Raw genomic sequence first — 21,784 nt, forward strand, 5'->3', positions numbered from 1 at the left:
AGTCTTTCTGGGTAAGTCTCCAAGAGCTTTGCATACCTGGATTTTACAATATTTGCACATTATTTTTTTTATTGTTAAAGTTCTGTCTCATTGCAAGTTCATAAAGTTCTGATCATTGCAAGACAGCCATTTTCAAGTCTTCAAATCAAAGTTTGTCACGTGCGCCGAATACAACAGGTGTAAAACCTTACAGTGAAATGCTTACTTACAGGCTCTAACCAATTGTGGCAAAAAAAAAAGGTATGTATGTGTGTGTGTGTGTGAGAGAGTAGGTAAGTAAAGAAATAAAACAACAGTAGAAAGACATTTGAAAAAAAGAGTAGCAAGGCTACATACAGACACCTGTTAGTCAGGCTTATAGAGGTAGTATGTACATGTAGGTATCGTTAAAGTGACTGTGCATATATGATGAACAGAGAGTAGCAGAAGCGTAAAGAGGAGTTGGCGGGTGGTGGGACACAATGCAGATAGCCAATGTGCGGGAGCACTGGTTGGTCGGGCCAATTGAGGTAGTATGTACATGAATGTATAGTTAAAGTGACTATGCATATAAGATGAACAGAGAGTAGCAGCAGCGTAAAAGAGGGGTTGAGGAGGGCACACAATGCAAATAGTCTGGGTAACCATTGGTTACCTGCTCAGGAGTCTTATGGCTTGGGGGTAAAAACTGTTGAGAAGCCTTTTTGTCCTTGACTTGGCACTCCGGTACCGCTTGCCATGCGATAGTAGAGAGAACAGTCTATGACTGGGGTGGCTGGGGTCTTTGACAATTTTTAAGGCCTTCATCTGACACATTTACATTTACATTTAAGTCATTTAGCAGACGCTCTTATCCAGAGCGACTTACAAATTGGACACCGCTTGGGGTAGAGGTCCTGGATGGCAGGCAGCTTTGTCCCAGTGATGTACTGGGCCGTACGCACTACCCTCTGAAGTGCCTTGCGTTCGGAGGCTGAGCAATTGCCGTATTAGACAGTGATGCAACCAGTCAGGATGCTCTCGATGTTGCAGCTGTAGAACCTTTTGAGGATCTCAGTACCCATGTCAAATCTTTTTAGTTTCCTGGGGGGGGAATAGGCTTTGTCGTGCCCTCTTCACAACTGTCTTGGTGTGTTTGGACCAATCTAGTTTGTTGTTGATGTGGACACCAAGGAATTTGAAGCTCTCAACCTGCTCCACTACAGCCCCGCGATGAGAATGGGGACGTGCTCGGTGCTCCTTTTCCTGTAGTCCACAATCATCTCCTTAGTATTGGTTATATTGAGGGATAGGTTGTTATTCTGGCACCAGGTCTCTGACCTCCTCACTATAGGCCGTCTCATCGTTGTCGGTGTTGTGTCGTCAGCAAACTTAGTGATGGTGTTGGAGTCGCGCCTGGCCATGCAGTCATGAGTGAACAGGGAGTACAGGAGGGGACTGAGCACGCACCCCTGGGGAGCTCCAGTGATGAGGATCAGCGTGGCTACGTGTTGCTACCTACCCTCACCACCTGGGGGCGGCCTGTCAGGAAGTCCAGGATCCAGTTGCAGAGGGAGGTGTTTAGTCCCAAGATGCTTAGCTTAGTGATGAGCTTTGAGGGCACTATGGTGTTGAACGCTGAGCTGTAGTCAATGAACAGCATTCTCACATACGTGTTCTTTTTGTCCAGATGGGAAAGGGCAGTGTGGAGTGCAATACAGATTGCGTCATCTGTGGATCTGTTTGGGCGGTATGCAAATTGGAGTGGGTCTAGGGTTTCTGGGATAATGGTGTTGATGTGAGCCATTACCAGCCTTTCAAAGCACTTCATGGCTACGGACGTGAGTGCTACGGGTCTGTAGTCATTTAGGCAGGTTGCCTTTGTGTGCTTGGGCACAGGGACTATGGTGGTCTGATTGAAGCATGTTGGTATTGCCATTGATTTAAGCCGATTTAAGTCAAGACGGTAAATAGGCCACTCAGGAACAATGTACAAAACATTAAGAGTACCTTCCTAATATCGATTATGCACCCCCCTTTGCCCTCAAAATAGCCTCAATTTGTTGGGGCATGGACTCAACAAGGTGTCAAAAGCGTTTCACAGGGATGCTGGCTTATGTTGACTCCAATGCTTCCCACAGTTGTCAAGTTAGCCGGATGTCATTCGGGTGGTGAACCATTCTTGTAATCCACAGAAAACTTTTGAGCGTGAAAAACCCAGCAGCGTTGCAAATCCTGACACACTCAAAACGGTGCACCTACTGCCATACCCCGTTCAAAGGCACTTAAATCCTTTGTCTTGGCAATTCACAATCCATGCCTCAATTGTCTCACGGCGTAAAAATTATTCTTTATATCTGTCACCTGGTCAGTCTAAGTCATGGAAAGAGCAGGTGTTCCAAATGTTTTGGACACTAAGTGTATTTGGCCTTGTGTTTTAGGTTATTGATCAGCTGAAAGGTGAATTTGCCTCCCAGTGTCTGTTAGAGGAAAACCTGGTTCAGTCTGCTTTCTATGATTTTGCCTGTGCTTACTTACACTATATATTCAAAAGTATGTGGACACCACTTCAAATTAGTGGACTTGACTGGATCAGCAACACCTGTTGTATAAATTAGGCACACAGCAATGCAATCTCCATAGACAAACTAAATCGGCAGTAGAACGGCCTTACTGAAAAGCTAAATTACTTTCAACGTGGCACTGTCATAGGATGCCACCTTTCCAACAAGTCAGTTCATCAAATTTCTGTCCTGCTAGAGCTGCCCCGGTCAACTGTAAGTGCTGTTATTATGAAGTGGAAACGTCTAGGAGCAACGACTTAACTGTTAGGACACACAATCTCACAGAACAGGACCGCCAAGGGCTGTAGCACGTAAAAATCGTCTGTCCTTGGATGTAACACTCACTAACGAGTTCCAAACTGCCTCTGGAAACGTCAGCACAATAACGGTTTGTCGAGAGCTTCATGAAATGGGTTTCAATTGCAGAGCACCTGTACACAAGCCTAAGTACACTGTGCGCAATACCGAGCGTCAGTTGGAGTGGTGTAAAGCTCGTAACCATTGGACTCTGGAGAAGTGGAAACGTGTTCTCTGGAGTGATGAATCACGCTTCACCATCTGGCAGTCCGGCGGACGAATCTGGGTTTGGCGGATGCCAGGAGAACACCACCTGCCCGAATTCATTGTCAACTGTAAAATTTGGTGGATGAGGAATAATGGTCTGAGGACGTTTTTCATGGTTCGGGCTCGGCCCCTTAATTCCAGTGAAGAGATATCTTAATACTACAGCATAATTCTGTGCTTCCAACTTTGTGGAAACAGTTTGGGGAAGGCCCTTTCCTGTTTCAGCATGACAATTCTCCCGTGCACAAAGCGAGGTCCATACAAAAATGGGTTGTCGAGATCGGTGTGGAATAACTTGACTGGCCTGCACAGAGCCCTGACCTCAACCCCATCGAACACATTTGGGATCAATTGGAATGCTGACTGCGAGCCAGGCCTAATAACCCAACATCAGTGCCCGACCTCGCTAATGCTCGTGGCTGAATGGAATCAAGTCCCTGAAGCAATGTTCCATCTTCTAGTGGAAAGCCTTCCCAGAAGAATGGAGGCCGTTATAGAAACAAAAGGGCGGACCAACTCCATATTAATGCCCATTATTTTGGAATGAAATGTTCAACGGGCAGCTGTCCACATACTTTTGGTCATGTATTGTAGCTCTATTCCATGTGTGTGATGTTTAATACACTCAGTGTGAGTCCCAGGTGGAAGGCAAACTGAGAATCGTGATGATATGGAGAATTTCCCCAATACGATTATGAATAGTTGTAATTATTATTGATCGGAAAAAAGTAATTGTCAGCTGCCATCTCTCTTTCACTCCAACAGTGTGAAGCACTGTGCGTTCTGAACAACTATTGGCTAGTTTTTGTCTGTAAGGAAATGGGCGGGGTATTGGTTGAGCATGCTGCAACGATTAGATTAGAACAAGCCACTTTCCCTCTGCTCTAATTTCCCCAGACAGACACACGCACACAGATTGGTTAGTGTGAACCATGCCTCGATCCCAACAACTTTCACAGCACCTTAAGAGGATGCATTATATTTTTAATTTCACCTTTATTTAACCAGGTCGGCTAGTTGAGAACAAGTTCTCATTCACAACTGTGACCTGTCCAAGAGTTGTTGTCGCCGTAGTGGCGAAGTAATTACAATTTAGCATTTAAAAACTGGAATGGTAGATGACAGAAGATGAATGTGCAAGTAGAGATACTATGGTGCAAAGGAGCAAAAAATAACAATATGGGGATGAGGTAGTTGGATAGGCTATTCACAGATGGGCTATGTACAGGTGCAATGATCTGTGAGCTGCTCTGACAGCTGATGCTTAAAGTTAGTGATGGAGATATGAGTCTTCAGCTTCAGTGATCTTTGCAATTAGTTCCAGTCATTGGCAGCAGAGAACTGGAAGGAAAGGCAGTCAAATGAGGAATTGGCTTTGGGGGTGACCAGTGAAATATACCTGCTGGAGCACATGCTATGGGTGGGTGCTGCTATGGTGACCAGTGAGCTGAGATAAGGCGGGGCTTTACCTAGCAGACTTATAGATGACCTGGAGCCAGTGGTTTGGTGAAGAATATGAAGCGAGGGCCAGCCAACGAGAGCATACAGGTCGCAGTTGTGGGTAGTATATGACCTCGTCTGGAGGTTAGTTAACACAGTGTCCAAAGAAGGGCCAGAAGTATATAGAATGGGGTCTACTGCGTAGATGTTGATCAGAGAATCACCAGCAGCAAGAGCAACATCATTGATGTATACAGAGAAAAGAGCCGGCCCGAGAATTGAACCCTGTGGCACTCCCATAGAGACTGCCAGAGGTCCCGGACAACAGGCCCTAAAATTTGACACAGTGAACTGTGTCTGAGAAGTAGTTTGTGAACCAGGCGAGGCCGTCATTGGAGAAACCAAGGCTGTTGAGTCTGCCGATAAGAATGTGGTGATTGACAAAGTCGAAAGCCTTGGCCAGGTCAATGAATATGGCTGCACAATATTTTATTTTATCGATGGAAGGTTATGATATCGTTTAGGACCTTGAGCGTGGCTGAGGTACACCCATGACCAGCTCAGAAACCAGATTGCAAAGCGGAGAAGGTACAGTGGGATTCAAAATAGTCTGTGATCTGTTTGTTACCGTGGCTTTCGAAGACCTTAGAAAGGCAGGGTAGGATAGGTATAGGGCTGTAACAGTTGGGGTCTAGAGTGCCAACCCCTTTGAAAAGGGGGGATGACCGCAGCAGCTTTACAATCTTTGAGGATCTCAAGACGATTTGAAAGATAGGTTGAACAGGTTGAACAGGCTAGTAATAGGGGTTGTAAACATTGGTGGCAGATAATTTTAGAAAGAGAGCGTCCAGATTGTCTAGCCCAGCTGATTTGTAGGGGTCCAGATTTTGCAACTCTTTCAGAACATCAGCCATCTCAATTTGGGTGAAGGAGAAATGGGGAAGGCTTGGGCAAGTTGCTGTGGGGGGGGGGTGCAGGGATGTTTACCGGGGTAGTGGTAGCCAGGTGGAAAGCATGGCCAGCCGTAGAAAAATGCTTATTGAAATTCTCAATTATCATGGATTTATCGGTGGTGACAGTGCTTCCTAGCCTCAGTGCAGTGGGCAGCTGGGAGGAGGTGCTCTTATTCTCCATGGACTACAGTGTCCCTGAATTGATTGAGTTTGTGCTACAGGATGCAAATTTTGGTTTGAAAAAGCTAGCCTTTGCTTTCCTAACTGCCTGTGTATATTGGTTTCTAACTTCCCTGAAACGTTGCATATCGCGGGGGGCTAATCGATGCTAATGCAGTACGCCACAGGATGTTTTTGTGCTGGTCAAGGGCAGTCAGGTCTGGAGTGAACCAAGGGCTATATCTGTTCCTGGTTCTACATTTTTTGAACGGGGCATGCTTATTTAAGATGGCGAGGAAAGCACTTTTAAAGAATAACCAGGCATCCTCTACTGACGGAATGAGATCAATATGCTTCCAGGATACCCGGGCCAGGTCGATTAGAAAGGCTTGCTCGCTGAAGTGTTTTAGGGAGCGTTTGACAGTGATGAGGGGTGGTTGTTTGACCGCAGACCCATTACGGACGCAGGCAATGAGGCAGTGATCGTTGGAGGTCCTGATTGAAGACAGCAGAGGTGTATTAGAGGGCATGTTGGTCAGGATGATATCTATGAGGGTGCCCGTATTTACAGATTTGGGGTTGTACCTGATATGTTCATTGATCATTTGTGTGAGATTGGGGGCATCTATCTTAGATTGTAGGACGGCAAGGGTGTTTAGCATGTCCCAGTTTAGGTCACTTAACAGTACAAGCTCTGAAGATAGATGGGGGGGGGCAATCAATTCACATATGATGTCCAGGACACAGCCCGGGGCAGAAGGTGCTCTATAACAAGCGGCAATGGTGAGAGACTTGTTTCTGGAAAGGTGGATTTTTTAAAGTTGAAGCTCAAACTGTTTTGGGACAGACCTGGATAGTATGACAGAACTCTGCAGGCTAGCTCCATGAATGATCTCCTTTTGAGAACGACTGAGGCAGAGCTGCGCATTAGCACAGTTGAAGATACCATCGCTAGACATGACCAGGTCTTGACACAACTGCAAAAGGACCATGCCTACCTCAAAAACAAAGTAGATCAGATGGAGAACCAGAGTAGACGTAGTAATATCCGTGTGGTGGGATTGAAAGAGGACAGCGAGGGCCGTGACCCGGTCTGTTTCTTCACTCAATGGATCCCGGAGGTCCTAGGCATAACCAACTTCACCAAGCCGCTGGAAATCGAACGCGCCCACAGAACATCAGCGCCGAAACCCCGGCCAGATGAGCCCCCACGAGCCGTCCTGATCAGGTTCCTCCGTTTCCAAGACAGAGAGAAGATACTGCAACTCGCAAGAGCCAAAGGGGACATCGCCATCGATGGGAAGAGGGTCAGCCTTTACCTGGATATGAGCGCGGACCTCGCCAGACGCCGCAAGCAGTTCAGACCTGCCGCCAAAGCACTGAAGGAGAAGAACATCACCGGCTACCTCATCCACCCTGCGCGGATGAAAGTTCAGTACAAAGGCCGAAGCCATCTCTTCAACACACCGGGAGAAGTGCACACTTTTCTCAAAGAACTGAGCAACGTCTGAGTCTGAGCCAGGACGGTCTCTCTGGGGGATAAAATGCTGTTAGTTTGTTTTCTCTTATCCGGATTGAACTGCTGGTATCTCCCGGTCACTTTAACCTGTTACTCCTACCCCCTACTTTTTCGAACATTCTGTTAAAAATCGCGCAACATTTCAGCGCCCTGCTACTCATGCCAGGAATATAGTATATGCATATGATTAGCATGTGTGGATAGAAAACACTCAGACGTTTATAAAACTGGTTAAATCACGGCTGTGACTATAACAGAACGTGCGGTTCATCGAAAAGTGCAGGAAAATCTGATCACTGAAAATGGGAAAATATATACATGCGCCACTTCAACCCATTGTTAAACGCGAACCACATTAAATGGGGCAGAGGTTGCAATACCTACAGCTTCCACACGATGTCAACAGTCTTGTCATTTGCCTACGATTTGTTTCTTGGTCAAACAGACACAAGGCAGCGCAGTTCTTCCGGTCTCCGACCAGATATTTTGGTTGAGATTTACCCGGACATTATTTCCAGACGTACAGCTATAGAATATACATCGCCTCGTGATCAATTTGATCACTTATTAGCGTTTACTAATACCTAAAGTTGCATTACAAAAGTATTTCGAAGTGTTTTGTGAAAGTTTATCGTCGACTTTTTTCATTTAAAAAAATGACGTTACGTTATAAAACGCTATTTTTTTCGTTGATCACACAGTCTTCATAGATCGATATCTAGGCTACATATGGACCGATTTAATCGGAAAAAAAAGACCCAATAGTGATGCTTATGGGACATCTAGGAGTGCCAACAAAGAAGATCGTCAAAGGTAATGAATGTTTTATATTTTATTTGTGCGTTTTGTGTAGCGCCGACTATGCTAATTATTTTGTTTACGTCCCCTGCGGGTCTTTTGGGGTGTTACATGCTATCAGATAATAGCTTCATGCTTTCGCCGAAAAGCATTTTTTTAAATCTGACTTGTTGCCTGGATTCACAACGAGTGTAGCTTTAATTCAGTGCCCTGCATGTGTATTTTAATGAACGTTTGAGTTTTAACGAGTGCTATTAGCATTTAGCGTAGCGCATTTGCATTTCCAGATGTCTAGATGGGACGCCTGCGTGTCAGGTAGGAGCAAGAGGTTAATTGATTTGTACATTTTCAACTAACCGTATCTTCCCGGGGTGAGTTCTATTACATTTACAGGAGAGTATATTTTGGTTTAGTCCATATCTACTGGGCGAAGCAATAAGTGGGTTTAGGCCCACTGCTTTCCCCCTCATTTATGTTAATCTTTCGAAAAGAGACTCAAGCAGCCCGTACCGTGGGCAGTAAATATTCAGCCATAAATATCTATTCACAACGTTTGTTTTCAATTTAGAGAGCTCGCAGGTTTTAGTTTACGCCAAGGTTTAGCTAGTAAGAGCAAGATGGAAAGCGAGCAGCAACGTATCTCTACAAGTGTATTCATGTTTGATTGTTGGGACTGTTGTTCTAGTCTGACAATCGGGGTGGGTGGGATTCTTATTATTTTTTCTACGTTTACTGTTTCCTTCCTAAAGAGACACACATGTCACTTTTGTGCTCACACCAAAGTTGAAACATTTCCTAATTATCTGCATATGATAGATTTCTATTCAGTTACATATTTGAAACCCAACCTATGCTTAATCCACTAAAATATGTCACATTCAACGTAAAAGGTCTTAACAGCCCGATTAAAAGGAAAATAGTCTATACATACCTTAAGAAATTAAAGGCTGACATTGTGTTTTTACAAGAAACACATCTTACAGCCAGTGAACACAAGAAATTGAAGAGGGAATGGGTAGGACAAGTTTTTGCATCCTCTTTTAACTCCAAAGCAAGAGGAACTGCAATTTTGATAAGTAGACACATCCCCTTCTGCGTCAACAACACCATCTCTGATCCCTCTGGCAGGTTTGTTTTGGTGCAGGGGCATATGTTTTCAGAGTCTTGGACCCTATTGAATATTTATGCTCCAAACTTCGATGACCATATGTTTATTCAGAATGTCTTCCTTCAGGTTGCTCAAGCACCACCAGGATGGCTACTGGTTGGAGGAGATTTTAATTTTTGCTTGGATACAGTTCTTGATAGGTCTTCTGATAAACCCTCACTTCTTATAAACCCTCACTTCTTACCAAAGCCGGCAAGCTCACCATGTCATTCATGAATTTATCAATTTACTAGACATCTGGAGACAGCTGCACCCACAGGATAGGGACTGCTCTTTTTATTCACACCCACAAAAGACACACACACGCATAGATAACTTTTTACTTTCGACACAACTGTTTCATAGTGTTAGATGTCGAGTATCTCCCCAGATTGCTTAGTGACCATTCTCCTCTGGTATTATCAATCTCCATTCCTACCAAGGTAAATGGAGCATATAGATGGAGACAAAATTCTACACTTCTAAAGCAACCTGAATCTTGTGCATTCATCAAAGAGCAGATCAATATTTTTACTTTGACAAACAAACCCTCTGCTCCTGACAGCTTCATTCTTTGGGACACATTGAAGGCCTACCTGAGGGGACAGATTATTTCCTATACTAAAGGGCTGAAGAAAAAACACGGTGCGGAACTGAGTGCTCTTGAATCTGAAATCTCCGAGCTAGAGAAAACCTACCAAAGAGGCCCGACTAAAGATCTATACAGGCTTTTGGTAAATGAAAAACTTAAATATAATATTCTGAACACATATCAAGCTGAGAGGGCCATCACTAAATCAAAACAGCGTTATTATGAGCTTGGAGAGAAAGCTCACCAAGTATTGGCATGGCAACTGAAAGCAGAGGAAAGTAAGAGGACAATTAATGCCATAGAAACTCTCACTAAAGAGATATCTTTCGACCCTACTGAAATTAATAATACTTTTAGGAAATACTATGAAGACCTCTACACTTCCCAATCAAGCGATGATCTATCAGAGATAGACTCCTTTCTCTCCTCTCTCAACCTCCCATGCCTGTCAGGGGAAGATAGCAAGCGCCTGAGTGAACACTTCAGTCCCTGAATTGTTGGAGGCCATTAAATCCTTACCTTCTAATAAATCTCCTGGGGAGGATGGCTTCCCTCCAGAGTTCTATAAAGAATTTAGGGAGCTGTTGGTCCCCTACCTTATGGAGGTACTTAAAAAAGCCAGAGAAGACAACTGCTTTCCAGAGTCCTTCTCTCAAGCAGTGATTACTGTAATCCACAAGAAAGGGAAAAACCCGCTAAAGTGCGCCTCCTATAGACCAATCTCTCTCCTTAACACAGATTGTAAACTGGTCACCAAGATGCTATCTAAGAGACTGGAGTCATGTCTTCCCCTGTTGGTCAACCCAGATCAGACTGGCTTCATAATTAATAGATTGTCCTCCAATAATCTCAGAAGGTTCTTTGATATAATTCACCTTGCTAACAAAAACAAAATACCTGGTGTCGCAGTCTCCCTCGACGCTGAAAAGGACTTTGATAGGTTTGAATGGCCATACCTCTTTCGCGTCTTGGAAAAGTTCGGTTTAGGTACCGTGTTTGTAAATTTGATAAAATCACTCTACAAATCTCCTAAAGCTAGGATTGCTACCAATGGGATTACTTCCTCCTCTTTCCCTCTTTATAGGGGGAACAGACAAGGTTGCCCAATTAGCCCCCACCTCTTTGCCCTCGCCATCGAACCGTTGGCCGAGGCTATTAGAACGTGCCCTGACATACATGGCTTTGAGGTGGGCCCCCATACCCATAAATTATCACTCTTTGCGAAAGACCTGGTCTTATTCCTAACAAACCCAGAACACTCCCTCTCTCACTTGCAGATCCTACTACAGTGTTATAGTTCTTTCTCTGGATATAAGGTCAATCTTGATAAAAGTGAAATCTTACCGTTGTCTGTCATTGACCATCATACCATCAAGCACAAGTTTCCTTTTAGATGGTCGTCTATGGGCTTCACATATTTGGGCATAATGGGGGATGGTAATCTGAACAAACTCTATAAACTCAATCTGGCCAGTTTGTTGCAAAAGGTGGAGGTTGGCCTTTGTAAATGGATGGACTTACCGCTCACTCTACTGGATAGAATCAATGTAATTCAAATGAATGTCCTGCCCAGGATTCTATATCTGTTTCAATCTCTCCCTATCCCTGTTCCCGCAGCATTTTTTCTCCTCTCTCGACAAGCTGACCAGACGGTTTATCTGGCACGGCGAAACCCCTAGGGTTGGCCTGGATAAACTGACCCTTGATTACAGTCAAGGGGGCTTAAACCTCCCCAATTTTAGAATGTACTACTGGGCTGCACAGTCTAGGTTTCTGGCTCAGAGGTTTGACAATGGTCCCTCTCCCTCATGGTTGAACATTGAAAAGCTTGAGGTAAATGATGACACTGGGGCAGATTTGTTTTACAAATGGGATAGAAAATCTATAAAAACCATCACAGACAACCCTTTAATCATACATTCTGTCCTGGCATGGTGCAAACTGCATGAGCTGTTCGGACGAGGGGGATTCCTTTCCCCTAAAACCCCTTTATGGAACAATAGATTGATCCCTATGTTTTTCCAGAATAGTAACTTTAGACCATGGTCTGATAAGGGGATCACTCTTCTGGAACATTGTTACGAGGAGGGAGTTCTTATGTCTTTTGATCAGCTGAAACATAAATAACACTTGCCTAACAGGGACTTCTTTAGCTACCTACAACTACGAAACTTTATTATGGTGACTCTCAAGGGACAATGGAACCTACCTAAGATGTCACCTATTGAACAACTCTGCCACGCAGACCAACCACTGTTCAAGACCATTTCCTGTGTTTACAATGCTCTTATGTCAGGACTAACACTGCCTGGGCTAGATAAACCCTGACTTAGATGGGAGAGAGATCTGGGTATTGATCTTGATGAGGATCTATGGAGTGACCTATGCAGGGATGGGGTTACATCCACATTGAACTCCAGATACAGACTGATCCAGTTTAATTTCCTCCATCAGCTCTATATCACCCCATCTAGACTGCACAGGTTCAACCCAGATATCTCCTCCCTATGTTTTAGATGTGGCTCAGATGAAGGAACATTCCTCCATTCCACTTGGCAGTGTTCAAAACTACACGGTTTCTGGCAGGGGGTATGCGATACCATATCCTCAATTCACAGAGTTGCATTCCCTTTAGACCCGGAGGTCTGTCTACTGGGTAACTTTACTAACACCAATCTTAGGCAAAGCCATACTATAAAGCTAACAGAGATATTGCTAGCGATTCCCAAGAAATGTATTGCCTTGAAATAGAAATTGGATTCCTCCCTGCCAGTTGCAATGTGGCTTTCGGAAGTTTATAGTTGTATCCCTTTGGAGAAAATCACTTACTGCTTGAGGAATAAGTTAGACATTTTACAGAATTTGCCAACCTTTTGACTATATGGAGAATCTCCCCCCACATCTCATTGATTGAATCTATATATAATCCTCACAATGTTTCACACGTAATGTATATTATGTAGCCTACGGCAGGTGATCCAATGTCTTGTAAAAAAAAAAAAAAACATTTTTTACATAATTTTTATTATTGTATGTTTGTTTATATAACTATAATTATAATTTATTTTTGTTACGTTCATCTGTTACTGTCACTTTGTTCTATCGTTGTCTAATATCTTTTCACTTTTGTTTTGAATGTTCTTAATTGGAAAATGCAAAAATAAAATATATTAATTTATTTTTTAAAGAATGCTTGAAAAGAAAGAAGATTTGTGTTTTGGAATGGCCAAGTCAGAGTCCTGACCTTAACCCAATTGAGATGCTGTGGCATGACCTGAAGAGGACAACCCAGAAATATTGATGAACTGAAACAGATTTGTAGGGAGGAATGGTTCAAAATTCCTCCTCAACGTTGTGGAAGTCTATAAGCAGCTACAGGAAACGTTTGGTGGAGGTTGTTTCTGGGAAAGGAGGATCTACAAGTTACTAAATTCAAGGGTTCACTTACTTTTTCCAGCCTGCAAAGTGGATATTTACTCAATGTCTTCAATAATAATTTGAAGAGTACAACTGTTTGTGTGTGAATTAGTTTAGTCATATTGTGTTTGTCTATTATTGTGACTTACATGAAGATCAGACCACATTTTATGAGTAATCAATGCAGAAATCCATGTAATTCCATAGGGCACAAACATTTTTCTTGCAGCTGTAAGTGTTGGGAGAGAATAGTTTTGCTCCTCTCTAAAGTAAAACAATATATGGGCCAAGCGAACTCGCCTACCTTCATCTAAATCTGTGTCTGGAATATATGCAGGCAGTAGTAGCCAGCCATGTATTAGGCTATTTATTATTCATTGATAATTGAATAGTACTAAGTAAGTAAATCATGTGCATTTTCATCTGTCAGGGTCAATTACCTTTTAACAATGTGTGTGAATGAGTGAAGGTACATAACGATGCGCTCTGAGTGATAGCACACTTGATGCACAGGCTTTACCAACATTTAAAGCGCACTTCCGGATTTTCAGATTACGAGTATCGAGTGTGATAAAACAACAGATACGATTCAAATGAGATCGTCACACCCCTAACTGAGTAGGCCTATGCCATCTTAATTTTACCAGTTTATCAAGAGATTTACCATTCAAATAAAAAGTATTATGTTGTTATGTAGATAGATTGTTTTTACCAAAGTCAAATTTGTTTGATTTTAAAATTGATGCATTATCATACGCCCATGGGAAATTGTAATAAAATTGTCTCCTTGACCAGTTGTTCTCTAATATTGACCTGTGGTATAGTAATAGTTAACGTGTGTATAAGGGAAGTACCAAAACACCTTGATATAGGGGAGGCGCATGCATGCTGAGGAAATGTGGCTAGGATGGAAGAAAATACTTTCATAAAACTTGCAAAGGTCAAATACACTGCTCAAAAAATAAAGGGAACACTTATACAACACAATGTAACTCCAAGTCAATCACACTTCTGTGAAATCAAACTGTCCACTTGGGAAGCAACACCGATTGACAACACCGATTGACAATACATTTCACATGCTGTTGTGCAAATGGAATAGACAACAGGTGGAAATTATAGGCAATTAGCAAGACACCCCCAATAAAGGAGTCGTTCTGCAGGTGGTGACCACAGACCACTTCTCAGTTCCTATGCTTCCTGGCTGATGTTTTGGTCACTTTTGAATGCTGGCGGTGCTTTCACTCTAGTGGTAGCATAAGACTGAGTCTACAACCCACACAAGTGGCTCAGGCAGTGCAGCTCATCCAGGATGGCACATCAATGCGAGCTGTGGCAAGAAGGTTTGCTGTGTCTGTCAGCGTAGTGTCCAGAGCATGGAGGCGCCACCAGGAGACAGGCCAGTACATCAGGAGACGTGGAGGAGGCCGTAGAAGGGCAACAACCCAGCAGCATGACCGCTACCTCCGCCTTTGTGCAAGGAGAAGCAGGAGGAGCACTGCCAGAGCCCTGCAAAATGACCTCCAGCAGGCCACAAATGTGCATGTGTCTGCTCAAATGGTCAGAAACAGACTCCATGAGGGTGGTATGAGGGCCCGACATCCACAGGTGGGAGTTGTGCTTACAGCCCAACACCATGCAGGACGTTTGGCATTTGCCAGAGAACACCAAGATTGGCAAATTCGCCACTGGCGCCCTGTGCTCTTCACAGATGAAAGCAGGTTCACACTGAGCACATGTGACAGATGTGACAGTCTGGAGATGCCGTGGAGAACGTTCTGCTGCCTGCAACATCCTCCAGCATGACCGGTTTGGCGGTGGGTCAGTCAGGGTGTGGGGTGGCATTTCTTTGGGGGGCCACACAGCCCTCCATGTGCTCGCCAGAGGTAGCCTGACTGCCATTAGGTACCGAGATGAGATCCTCAGACCCCTTGTGAGACCCTATGCTGGTGCGGTTGGCCCTGGGTTCCTCCTAATGCAAGACAATGCTAGACCTCATGTTGCTGGAGTGTCAGCAGTTCCTGCAAGAGGAAGGCATTGATGCTATGGACTGGTCCGCCCGTTCCCCAGACCTGAATCCAATTGAGCACATCTGGGACATCATGTCTCGCTCCACCCACCAACACCACCACGTTGCACCACAGACTGTCCACGAGGTGGCGGATGCTTTAGTCGAGGTCTGGGAGGAGATCCCTCAGGAGACCATCCGCCACCTCATCAGGAGCATGCCCAGGCATTGTAGGGAGGTCATACAGGCATGTGGAGGCCACACACACTACTGAGCCTCATTTTAACTTGTTTTAAGGACATTACATCAAAGTTGGATCAGCCTGTAGTGTGGTTTTCCACTTTAATTTTGAGTGCGACTCCAAATCCAGACCTCCATGGGTTGATAAATTTGATTTCCATTGACCATTTGTGTGATTTTGTTGTCAGCACATTCAACTATGTAAAGAAAATTATTTAATAACAATATTTAATTCATTCAGATCTAGGATGTGTTATTTTAGTGTTCCCTTTATTTTTCTGAGCAGTGTATAAACAACGGGGGAAAAAACACAGTACCCTCCCGTGTCCAATAAAATAAAAACAGTCAATTTAGAACTGTCCTTATAACCCATTGGTTACATAACCATGGGTTATAATGTAATTTAGCCAGCCCTAGAGGTGACTGAATCATTGGGCAGTCCAATGACACAAAAGCTACTCAATTACTCAGTGACATTAAATGTGCCCATTGACTCATGTCTTACCTGTCTCTGTTCCTCCAGAGCTCTGAGACGACGGCTGGCAGAGGACAGGAGAGTCTCCAGCTCCAGCTGCAGTGTGTCCAGCTCTTCAATACCGATGCCATCGTCCTCTGAGCGCCCGAGCACTGCAGTGTAGCGGGGGCACACCTTCACGTGCTCTACTGGCTTAAAGTCATAGTACTTTAGAGGCGGGCAGTCCTTCAACTCACTCATCTTGATGGTTTAGAGTGGGCTATGTCTGTGTAGAGGCAGAGATAAAGTGCACCTTTGATCATACAAAACTGTACACTCATACATACGCTCCATCTGTCCAAAAAAAAAAATATTCACTGAACTCCATTAGCCTACTACTACTAACTTCAAGACCAGGGAACCACGTTGGTGATTGCCATTGAAGATATCGTGAACATTAGCGCGTTAGCTAGCTTAGCTAACCAGCTAACGTTAGCGAGCTTTAGCACAGTACCAGTAGTATCTGCGCTCAACGACCGGTGTTGCTTCCGAAACAAAAGTGACCATTCATAATATCAATCAGGACCCCAAATACAGTTTATAAATTTACAAAATAGTAGTTTGATTGCAAATACACCATGTAAATGGACCAAATGTTGAATATTTACGCACCAATATTTACCTCTGTACTGGCATCCATTATTGATTGAACCATCTGTGGAAGAGGTGGGATAAGCATATTCAGTAAGAGGGTATTGTACGTTAACGTATTAGCTATCTTTGAGGCAGAAAAAAATGAACAGTAATTCTCTGAGTGTTGAATGATTCTCAATTGTTAATACTTTTTTTGTGAGCAATTCCCATGTGACGAATACAGAACGTCAGTGACCCTCTAAATTGTAGAATGGCATCTCCGACAAATACCAAATTGTATTTGGGGATGTGGATTTATGGTAACGGGAAGCAAACGAATATTAGGGATCTAAATGTTTTTGTTTGTCCCTAATTTAAGTGTATTTGTAGGTATACTATTACAATAGTCTGTCAGATAGTTCTGATTTTTAAACGATATAATTAATTAAATTATAATTGTATTTAACTCCCCTAAAAAGTGAGGCCAACAAATGGATGCGTCCAAAGATGTTTTAGATAGCAGAAAGATGGCCGCGGCGACCGTCAAGTCAAAATCAATGAAAACGCTCTATCCGCTGTGAAATGAGATTTGCGGAAGAGGAGTTGGCAGGCGTGGCAAAATAACTTCCGCCTTTAAAACCCACTACAACAGAGAAATGGTGAGTGAGTTAAATCTCTATTTAATCAGAAATACCGATTATATTCTCTGCTTTTAAATTCCCAGGTTGAACCTTAATCTGGAAGGTTGAACCTTAATATGGTGTTTTGACAGGACGCCCTAGGAAAAAAGTATTGATCAAAGCAAGACAGACTAGAAATCTCGGACACCACAACATTAGATCGTTCAATACTATGCAAATGAATGAGGCTAATATGTTTGTAGTAACATGGTTGTAGCAAAACCTGTGACCATGGTACAAACAGCACTCTGACTGAGACAGACATGTGAAGACTTAGTAAAAAATAAAAATACAGTTTCTGGATGATTGTCGTGATAATTGAAATGGAATAGTGATGTTTTCTATCCGTGAGTTAATGTTGGCACTACCTCCCTCAGACAGCGACCCTGCGCCCATATTTGAACGCTGTGCGTGCCACACTGCAGGCCGCCCTCTGTCTGGAGAACTTCTCCTCTCAGGTAGTGGAACGCCACAACAAACCAGAGGTGGAGGTCAGGTGAGTTGTGTGTGAAAGAGTCTCTCTCTCTCTCTCTCTCTCTCTCTCTCTGTCCTCATGGTGACATTAGTGTTATTTTATTCTTCAAGCTCTGTCAAGTTGGTTGTTTTCTCATTACAGGAGTAGTAAAGAACTCCTACTACAGCCTGTGGTGATCAGCCGCAATGACAAGGAGAAGGTCCTAATTGAGGGCTCCATCAACTCTGTGCGAGTCAGCATTGCTGTGAAGCAGGTCAGGGAATATGACCCGTCTTTTTGCTTTCAATGTTATCCTTCCATTATCTTGATGTTGTGTGTTTGAGGAAATCAAGCCTTTCATATAGATTTGAAAGCTATCAGTTGTAATCAATATGGAAACAAAAGTGTGTTTAATGCAAATGCTGATTAGTGCACTGTAATTGGCTCCATCAGGCTGATGAGATTGAGAAGATCCTGTGCCACAAGTTCATGCGCTTCATGATGATGAGAGCTGAGAACTTCTTCATTCTCAGGAGGAAACCGGTTGAGGTGATGAATGAAAATCAACTTAGACGTTCATGTTTTAAACTGGGGTTGAAAGAACCAGTGAGATTCATAACAGGAAATAAAACAGAGGCAGGAATAGAAACAGGAAATGATTCAATTGGTGTTGTTTGTATTGCTGTTGTTGGACTTGCTAATCTTTTTAAAATTCCTTTTCTCTTTCTTCATCCATCTCTCCATCCTGTCATGTAGGGCTATGACATCAGTTTCCTCATCACCAACTTCCACACAGAGCAGATGTACAAGCACAAGCTGGTGGATTTCGTCATCACCTTCATGGAGGAGATCGACAAGGAGATCAGCGAGATGAAGCTGTCTGTCAATGCCCGTGCCCGTATCGTAGCGGAGGAGTTCCTCAAGAATGTAAGACTGCTATGTGTTTGAGGCAAAACCATCTACATTTTATAGAAATGTAGTCAAATCAGTGTGACTAATGGAACAGTATTATGATGCTTGTAATGTCTTCCTTTTGTTGCAGTTCTGAGTTGGTGTCCTCTCATCCCTCACTGATCATAAGACTTGGCCATCACCATGGATCTGTGAGACCGGGCAGGCTCAAGGGTCTGATAGCAGGAAGAGGGTGGAGAAGCGTACTGTAAGTGAACAACCAATCAGCGAGGAATACCATAGAAAAGTGACCAATCCAGTGTGTGTGGCACCCAACTGCGTATCACAAGTATTTCCCTGTACTCATAAATATTGATGACTGTATATAATGAATTATTTTCTAATTAGAACAAATCTCAAAGCCAAGGCGGGTCCTTAAGTATTAACCAGGTTGATATTCATGATTACCGGGACAATGAGAATGTGTTGTGACAACTGAAACAGCCTGTGTTGTTTTTATACATTCTGTGACTATGTACTCTTGTGTTTTGTTACAACAAATAAAATGTAACCTTAAAATGTAACGATCATCACGGAGATAAATTTTAAAAAATATGTATGTTTACATTTTATTACAAGATATCACAGATTTATTGAACTGTCCTAAAATAAGCCATGTTTGAAATGATCACCAATAAAACTCATGAGAGCTTGTTTGTAGTTCTGAGTAATGGTGCTCGTGTGTCCCATCCATGCTCTTCTTTGTCCACATCCTCAGTCTTGAGGTTGAGTGTGTGTATACCATTAGATATCTACAGTGAGTATACAAAACATTAGGAACACCTGCTTTCCATGACAGACTGATCAGGTGAAGGCTATGATCCCTTATTGATGTCACTTGTTGAATCCACTTCAATCGGTGTCGATGAAGGAGAGGAGACAGGTTAAAGAAGGATTTTTAAATCTTGAGACAATTGGGACATGGATTGTGTATATGTGCCATTCAGAGGGTGTGCCTTTGAACAGGATATGGTAGTAGCAGGTGACAGTCGCACCGGTTTGAGTGTGTCAAGAACTGCAATGCTGCTGGGTTTTTCACACTCAACAGTTTCCTGTGTGTATCAAGAATGGTCCACCACCCAAAGGACATCCAGCCAACTTGACACAACTGTGAGAAGCATTGGAGTCAACATGGGCATGCGTCCATGTGAAATGCTTACGACACCTTCTAGAGTCCACGCCCTGATGAAATGAGGCCGTTCTGAGGGCGAAAGGGGGTGCAACTCAATATTAGTGTTCATAATGTTTTGTACACTCAGGGCACTTTAATTTAAAAGTTTATTCCTGTGGCACTAGCTGTGTTGGTTGGGACTCAAGTTTCTGCTAAGATCAGCTGTTTCCTTCAGTTTGAGCAGAGTAAGGCTAACTGTATTATTTCAGGTGTGAGAAAGAAGAAGTGAATGTGTTTCTGGTTCTAAAATGAGCGAGTCAGATCTTGCATGTTTCCTGGTTAGAGTGTGGGCCTCTAGCGCTGAGCTGGGGGAAGGTAGCTGAGCGTTAGGCAAGTAGCCGAAAGGTTAGAATCCCTGAGCAACTATGAAAAATCTGATGTACTGTTATTAAGCAAGACACTTAACACTAATTGCTCCTGTAAGTCGCTCTGGATAAGTCTCTGCTAAATGACTAAAATGTAACTAAAACAGACTGGTTGTAGTATTTATTTTGTTTAACATTTCCCTCCGTTCATAAGCCTTAAGCTCCAAACACATTTCATTATTATCTTCAAATATTATTTTCATAACACTGAGTTCCAGCATATTCATTCAACACTGGTGCCTTTTGGTAATTTGTATGCAGTTTTTGCTTGGCTGATTTTGAGAAAATCCAACTGTTAGGTAATCTGTAATAGAGGTACTATGTTCGATGAATCTGAGGTAGCTGTATCAAAACACATCTTTATTGAAGATTTTGAAAAACCACAGGAAAAACATTTTGAAAAACAGGAAAAATGATCAAACATTTGGATTCAACAGCAGCCAACAATTGAATATGCCCACATATTTGCATATGCTGATGGTGTAGCCAACACATTTTTATAATTGCACATCTCAAAATACTTTTTAATATAAAACATTGACATGAAGAACAATAGTGACGCTTCTGAGGTTCAAAATGGACACGTGAATCACACAATCAATACTTTGAGGGGGTTCATACTTTACAAAAATAAGTTGCAGTCCATTTCTCTCCTAGACAAGACAACGCTTTAAGCTATATATAAAGCCTTAACACACATAAACCAAACTACTAACAAGGACTTACTGCTCTTCCTACCATGAGAATGGAGCAGCAAAAGGTAATGGGTCTGAGTAATTCCCTGAAAGCATACCCCAAAACCCTAGAATGCAAGCAGAACTGTTCATTTAATTCCCATTTCTGTTTGGACCTCTAAACCATTGGTCTGAATGTGCGGTAGACTGACTGAGATACCTACGGTGGAGTAATAAGGCCAACTGATACAATTGTACAGGCCAATGGAGGATGCTTACAGAAAGGCCAAAAGGCTCTGGATCCTTCAGTTCACATTGCTCTGAAGATAAGACACCAAAACAGGACAAGGATGTGCTCAGAGAGGGAGAAGGGGCAGAAAAACAACCTGGTCTCAGAGCAAAACGTGTTATATATTACTCAAATCATTGCCACTCCATTTAGTATGATACACTATATATATACAAAAGTATGTGGACACCACTTCAAATTAGTGGATTCGGCTCTTTCAGCCTCACCCGTTGCTGACAGGTGTATATAATCGAGCACACAGCCATGCATTCTCCATACACAAATATTGACAGTAAAATAGCCTTACTGAAGTGCTCAATGACTTTCAACGTGATACCACCTTTCCAACAAGTCAGTTTGTAAAATGTCTGCCATGCTAGAGCTGCCCGGTCAACTGTAAGTGCTATTATCGTGAAGTGGAAACGTCTAGGAGCAACAACGGCTTAGCTGCGAAGTGGTAGTCCACACAAGCTCACAGAACAGGAACGCCGAGAGCTGAAGTGCGTAAAAGTAATCTGTCCTCGGTTGCAACACTCACTACCGAGTTCCAAACCGCCTCTGGAAGCAACGTCAGCACAAGAACTGTTCGTTGGGAGCTTCATGAAATGGGTTTCCATGGCCGAGCAGCCGCACACAAACCTAAGATCACCATGCGCAATGCCAAGCGTCGGCTGGAGTGCTGTAAAAGCTTGCCACAATTGGACTCTGGAGCAGTGGAAACACGTTCTCTGGAGTGATGAATTACACTTCACCA

The 21,784-nt window shown here is 43.2% G+C and overlaps 2 protein-coding genes across 4 annotated transcripts in view; one reads left to right on the plus strand and one right to left on the minus strand.

Moving 5' to 3' along the window:
- Positions 1 to 16,733, minus strand: part of LOC124004052 (transcriptional adapter 3-like) — a 31,588-nt gene extending 14,855 nt beyond the window's left edge. The window contains exons 1-3 of one of the 3 annotated variants that reach the window (XM_046312810.1): positions 16,656 to 16,733; positions 16,496 to 16,528; positions 15,865 to 16,099 (exon numbers count right to left, since the gene is read on the minus strand). In XM_046312810.1, coding sequence (XP_046168766.1) covers positions 15,865 to 16,074 — 210 coding nt within the window. In that variant the 5' untranslated portion in view covers positions 16,075 to 16,099; positions 16,496 to 16,528; positions 16,656 to 16,733. Of the gene's footprint in view, positions 1 to 15,864; positions 16,100 to 16,485 lie in introns of all 3 variants that reach the window. The other 2 variants (XM_046312811.1, XM_046312809.1) reach the window with 2 other exon arrangements.
- Positions 16,734 to 16,951: 218 nt separating this feature from the next.
- LOC124003321 (actin-related protein 2/3 complex subunit 4-like) lies at positions 16,952 to 19,191 on the plus strand. Its single transcript, XM_046311474.1, has 6 exons — positions 16,952 to 17,105; positions 17,504 to 17,622; positions 17,743 to 17,854; positions 18,034 to 18,129; positions 18,337 to 18,507; positions 18,623 to 19,191. Exons 1-6 carry the CDS (start codon positions 17,103 to 17,105, stop codon positions 18,626 to 18,628), a joined length of 507 nt encoding a protein of 168 aa, XP_046167430.1. The 5' UTR covers positions 16,952 to 17,102; the 3' UTR covers positions 18,629 to 19,191.
- Positions 19,192 to 21,784: the final 2,593 nt, after the last annotated feature.

The sequence above is a fragment of the Oncorhynchus gorbuscha genome, linkage group LG18 (assembly GCF_021184085.1).
Source record: "Oncorhynchus gorbuscha isolate QuinsamMale2020 ecotype Even-year linkage group LG18, OgorEven_v1.0, whole genome shotgun sequence".
Lineage (NCBI taxonomy): Eukaryota > Metazoa > Chordata > Actinopteri > Salmoniformes > Salmonidae > Oncorhynchus > Oncorhynchus gorbuscha.

Bases quoted from the DNA above. Each gene is read 5' to 3' on its own strand.
- LOC124003321 (XM_046311474.1), top strand. The intron at 17,623-17,742 runs GTGAGTTGTGTG...TTCTCATTACAG, and splicing joins AAACCAGAGGTGGAGGTCAG to GAGTAGTAAAGAACTCCTAC. The intron at 17,855-18,033 runs GTCAGGGAATAT...TGGCTCCATCAG, and splicing joins TCAGCATTGCTGTGAAGCAG to GCTGATGAGATTGAGAAGAT.